This window comes from Theobroma umbraticum, unplaced genomic scaffold, assembly GCF_002168275.2.
Source record: "Theobroma umbraticum cultivar Fairchild unplaced genomic scaffold, ASM216827v3 scaffold_89.0, whole genome shotgun sequence".
NCBI lineage: Eukaryota > Viridiplantae > Streptophyta > Magnoliopsida > Malvales > Malvaceae > Theobroma > Theobroma umbraticum.
This window is the reverse complement of record NW_018397271.1, coordinates 1,589,758-1,595,757: the sequence shown is the minus strand read 5'-3', so window position 1 is coordinate 1,595,757 and position 6,000 is coordinate 1,589,758. Positions and strand designations below refer to the sequence as shown.

The 6,000-nt window shown below is 31.2% G+C and overlaps 1 protein-coding gene across 1 annotated transcript; it reads right to left on the bottom strand.

Annotated features, from left to right (window-relative positions):
- Positions 1 to 2,776: 2,776 nt before the first annotated feature.
- Positions 2,777 to 4,887, bottom strand: PPD6 (thylakoid lumenal protein (Mog1/PsbP/DUF1795-like photosystem II reaction center PsbP family protein)). The gene is made up of 3 exons (XM_021441766.2): positions 4,498 to 4,887; positions 4,074 to 4,390; positions 2,777 to 3,228 (listed from the first exon to the last, which is right to left on the bottom strand). Exons 1-3 carry the CDS (start codon positions 4,814 to 4,816, stop codon positions 3,058 to 3,060), a joined length of 807 nt encoding a protein of 268 aa, XP_021297441.1. The 5' UTR covers positions 4,817 to 4,887; the 3' UTR covers positions 2,777 to 3,057.
- Positions 4,888 to 6,000: the final 1,113 nt, after the last annotated feature.

The window sequence follows — 6,000 nt, the reverse complement described above, 5'->3', positions numbered from 1 at the left end:
AAGACAATACTAAGAGATTATATAGATGGATTAAATCCTAATCTTCATCCAATCTAATTTATATCCAAATCTAGATATAAATAGTATAAATGGATATTTACAAAAATATTTATAACAAAAAATCAGTTATTTTATCATTTTGGAGATGATTATTAAGATAAATCAAAAATAAAATATAAAACATGAGTAAAAATGAAATAAGTAAAAAATCTAACCAGATTCACTTATCACTTTTAAAGCTTATCTCAAAAATATTTCTTATTTTATTTTTATTTTTAAATCCAAATTATCCCTTTTATTTATCCCAAAATCAATGTGCAAAATTTGGCCTTACACTTTTGATTTTTATACAACTCATTTATTATGAATTATAACGATTGAAATATTTTGAATATTCTCTACTCATCAAAAATAGCTTACACTTTATCATGCAATTCCATATTATTGTATTCGAATTTGGTGTTTCCATCACAATTTTTATTCTGAATGTTATATATATATATATATATATATATAGTCTTCCCTTTTGACTTCTTTTCCTTTATCCTTTTGGTCTCTTAATTTAGGGGGTATTTTTCCCTACAAAGATTGAGATTTTGGATTGAGACCTCTCTTGGGCTCTTGAAATATTTGGAATTGACTCTGGATAAGACTTTGTGTAACCAAAATTTGAATGTTGTTTTTCTTTGTCTATTGGAAAGGATGACTAAATCTTGTCATGGGAGGTTTTTGTATTTTGATGATAGAGGCATGTTTCTCCCTGTAAAAATTTTCTTGTAAGGAAATTGGGTAAAGAATTTGATTTTCCTTTGATATATTCAATATCAAAGTCAAATATACTTAAAATGGCTTGCCATCTGGCAAAAATTTGTTTTGATGCAATATTTTGAACATCCTTTTGCAAAACTTCTTTTGCAGATTTGCAATCAATTCTTAAAAGAAATTTTTGATTAATAAATCACTTTGAAATTTTGAAATACACAAAACAATGGATAAATTTTTTTTTAATTGTGCTGTAATTTTGTTGTACTGTAGTCCAGTGCCTAGAAGTAAACTGAACTATTTGTTCCTTATTATTTTTAACGTGTTTTAATATCCCACCGTAACCTAACTCTGAGGCATATGTTTCCACTATCTTGGATGTATCTGGGTTTGCTAGGTGTAGACATGGAAGTTTCTTAACATGTTTTTGTATTTTTCTTACTATTTCAGTGTGGATTTGTGTCCATGGTTTTGGGTTTTTCTCAAGTCTTTGATATAATGGTTTGCATATTTTGCTTAATCCTGAATAGAAATCAATTATGTAATTGAGACTACCTAAGAACCTTTGTAACTGAGTTTTTTCAGTTATTTTATCTGAGAATTTGGCAGCAAATTTTATTGACCTTTCTATTGGGGTAATGGTTCCCTGTGTTATATAATGTCCTAAAAATCTAATCTTGGTTTGGAATAGACTCATTTTGAATTTAGATACTACTAAACCATTTCTCTTAATTATGTTTGTAAATATTCTGAGATGTTTAAAGTGTTTATCTATGTTTTCCGAGAATACTAAAATATCATCTATATAAACTATTGTGAATTGAGAATAAGGATTGAATATTTCATTCATTATTCTTTGAAATTCTGAAGGTGCATTTTTTAGATCAAAAGGCATTACATTCCATTCATATTGACCAAATGGGACTGTGAATGTTGTTTTGTATCTTTCATTTCCTTAATCTGTATTTACCAAAATCCAGATTTCATGTCAAATTTTGAAAAGATTTCGCGTTACAAAGTTTTTGTAGTAAATCTTTTTTAATTGAAATCGGATATCTAATCCATTCTAATGCTTTGTTTAAAGGTTTATAGTTTATTACCAATCTGGGTGTACCTCTTTCTATTTCTGCATTTTTTATTACATAGAAAGCTGAATAACTCCATGGTGATGCACTTTTTCTAATTAGTTTTTTATTTAGTAAATCTTGTATTTCTTTTTTGTAGAAATCTTCCATTTCCTGATTCATTTGTATTGCTCTAGCTTTTGTTGGAATTTGATTTTCATCGAAAACTTTTGTATATGGTAATGATACTTGATGCTTTTTTCTTTCCCAAAAAGCATTTGGTACTTCAGAACAAATTGTTTCTTCAATTTCTTCCTTAATTTTGTCAATTTTTTGAATATTTTCTTTGATCTGTAATTGTTGGTTAATTTTTTCAAAAGAAATTTCTTCTTTTAGGTAGCTAATTTGGTTTTGCCTATAACTTATTAAAGAATTTATTTGTTCTTCATGAATTGAGAGTTTTTTTAATAAATTAATGTTTCTGATTTTTAGTTTTTCTACAAAAGGAAAACTTATTTTGATTTTTAATATTTTTGTGGTTATTTTTTGATGTTTGACCTTATAAGGTTTTAACATAGATATGAATGACGTTCCTAGACTTATATCTTGTGTTATGTCTTTGACCACTAGAAATGGTGTCATAAATTTGATACCTTAGATTAATTATTTCAGCATTTGATAATTTGTAATTTATTTTTAATTTTCCTCTATTTGCTGTTTATAAACTTTCTGAAGTTCTGTCATAATATTTTATCAGAATTAATCCTTCTTTTATACAATTTTAATCAGCACCTGTGTCAAAAAGTGCTATTGTATTTATTTTATTTTCTTCATTAATTAAAATAATAATTTTATATATATATATATAGAAATTTGTTGCTTTGTGGTTGACACGATAAAGAGATAATTCTCCACACCTTCCACTTAAAAAATTTAAGCCTGAGATCTTCAAATTCAAAGTTAAAGTTGTAACCCTTGGAATGTTCTCTTCAAACGAAAAGAAGCCTCCCCTTGGAAACTTGTATCAACCACAAAGCCGTATAGATGTGTCATACATTACACAGGGTGAAAAAAGTTTCAGTTTATTGAGGTTTAGAGCAGTGTGTCTCATCCTCTACCACTTTGCAATTTGATAAATGTGAATCAACTATAAGCAGAATGATTTGAGAGAGGAAGAAGAAGAGAATGATACTTTAACATGTGTTTTGCTTTCTACATATCTAACAGAGAGCTAGACTTCAAATGAATCAAGCATGGCTTTCAGAGTTGTCTGGGATGTCGGCCACTGTTTATCAGTTGCACTAGCCACAAACAATACAACAGTGCTTCCTTTTGCCGTTGCCTTTGCAAGGTTGTGGGAACCCGTCAGAGCAAATGGTGTCTCAAGAACATACTTGTAGTACTGCAAAAACCCCCCAAGCTTAAAATGAGGAGACGAGTTTTAACAAGAAGAAACAAAAGCAGAAGTGGGCATTACCCTGAACCTTCCATCTCCATGCATAAAGCATTAGTTTGAATGAAGGAACCATGATTACAATATCCCTGAACCTAATTTATGCCTATTTGTTTTTGTAATATCTCTATAAAATTTGGCTACCTTTATGTTGAATCTGTCTCTCTTTAGCGTTGTCTATACTATTTCAACTCATCTGTAGCTCTTTGAAATCCTCTCTCAAAATTCTTATTTTAGATATTTTGAATTTTTTATTTTTTCTTAATTGTAGAAGAGATTCAAACCGTAATCTTTAGACAGGGATTATATATCAAGGATTATATACCAATTAATGAGTCAAATGTGACAAAAAAAGATACGAGAGGACTTCCTAAGAGGTCCTGTGCTTTCAATAAATCAACCCAGTAGTTTGATTCGAATTTTCAACTTGAATGCCTCATGTTCTTTCTTCATTTTAATTGAATGACTCATGCTCAAACATTGACATTGCATCTACTAGGAAGACAAGGGAAGGAAAGGAGTGGAAATAAACAGCGCAGAAAACTATATGACCAACAGATTGCATTTTAAACTGTAAGAATCAAAACGGTATAGTTTCAAACCTAAGAGAGCGCAGTGTAATTTAGTCTCATTTTGTTCATCTTTTCCTAACTAAAGATGAGCAGGAAAAGATTAATTTATTCCCTTCCTTCCATCGCCCTTGTACCAGCCATTGAAGTATAGAGAGTAGTGAAATTAGTAATATATACTAGCAATGAGAAGAAGGGCTAGAGAAATGGATTGTTTGTCCCTACCGTCTGGTCTCCACGTTTTTCAACAGATGTTTCCAGGAGTTCATCAGGATCATAGGAATTTCCAGTGACAAAAGGACCAAGAGAGGCAATCACTTTCTCGGGGCTCCCAATTTCTTCAATTGATGCATTTGGCTTGTTGGTTAGACGTATCAAAGGAGATGCCACCACTTGCACTTTTCCCTGCTTCTCGTCTTCAAATTTCACTTCAACCCAAGGCTCTGCACACTTGGGCTGGCAGTAATTGCCTGATAATATGTTGGCCACGCGACTTTGTTTCCAACTTGGTGGGATGAGGAACTGGTAGGGCTGCACATTTCCTGCGACAAAGTAACTAGATTTCAAGTATTATTAGCACATACAAATTAAACCAACAGTTACAATTACAATCAACAAACCTAGAGTGGTGAAACTTGATATCAATTACCTGCGCGTAGAGCTGGGGTGTCTTTGGGGGAAGCCTTGAAGACAACAAAAGAAGGGTCCGTGGGAGATGGAGGAAGATAAGACCCCACCTCCACCTCTCTTGCTTCTGAAACGGGAGCTTCTCCCAACACCAGCAGCGGCAACATTGCCAGTCCTTTCAACATCTCTCTCCTCAGACTTAATTGCTCATCGAGTTTCAGGTTTTCTTGCATTAACGTGTAACTTCCATTTCTTGGCACTGCTGAGATTCTAAGTTTGAGGGAAGGTTTAAGAGAATTTGGGAAGAGTGGAGATAGAAGAGTTAGTGCAGCAGAGGCCATGCTGTTGTGTTTTTGTGGGAGGAAACAGGAAATTAAGGGTGTGATGGATATATTCTTATCTGCTTTGGTCCTTCTCGATAAGGAAAATCGTGCCTCATGCGCCAGTACTAGCGATTAATAGCCCTAACGCCACCAATTTACCTACCAGTAACTTCCTTCAACGTTAGCCATAGAGTAGTACTTTCCTTTTTTATTTTATGAAAACGCATTCCTTCGTGACGTTGGCACCGCACAAGCATAGAATAGCACCTTTTAAATTAATGAAAAACTTAATACTAATATCCTTACAATTTTGTTAAGGATTTTTCTCTTTCAATCATTTTTGGGATTGGGTCATTTTGAGTTTGGACATTTTCAAGGGTAAACTAGTATAGGATCACGTCTAAGTATTTAAATCATTGATTGATGCATGATTTTTTAAATTTAAATTTAATTTTTTTTAAAAGCTAGTATCAAATAATTTTAGATTTAATGTAAGATGTCATTATTTTAACATGATTTTTAGGTTCGATTTGTTTAGGGTGTAAATTGTTTTGGGTCCAACTTTTTAGAGTTTGGGTCATTACTTTAACAATGATAATTAAAATTTAACCAGTTAAAATAATCATTAAAATTGAGATAAACATCAATTTTTTTTATATATATTTTGGAAGAAGAGTGATTTGAACTTAATGGTTTAACAATCCTAGTTGAGTTTGGATCATTTTGTATTTGAGTCACTTTGTATTAACTCATTCATGTTCAGCATGTGAAATCTTAAAATACTCAAAATTAGTTGGACTCAAGCAGATCATTCAACTTGAAAGAGATTATCAACCCTAATTAAGTTATTCAAATCTATTAGGTCACATTTCATCAACCTGTAACTTGTCTCCAGTTCGACTTACAAACTTAAAATTATATTATATGTCAAGTTAATATTAACAATTTGTCCATAAGAACTCATTAAATAATTTTTTATTAAATAAAATTGGAATTTGCCTCATGAGACTAACACATGGACTGATAAGTTCATAATTTAATTGTCTTAGATTATTATGGTTTACTTTGGCTACATTATAGTTGTTTTACATTCTCTCCTAGTCTAAGATCTACCAAAATATTTTATGAAATCCATACTCATAAATGATGGATCTCACCTAATTTTTTGTTATGATTAAATAATTGTAAATTTTTAATTAAAA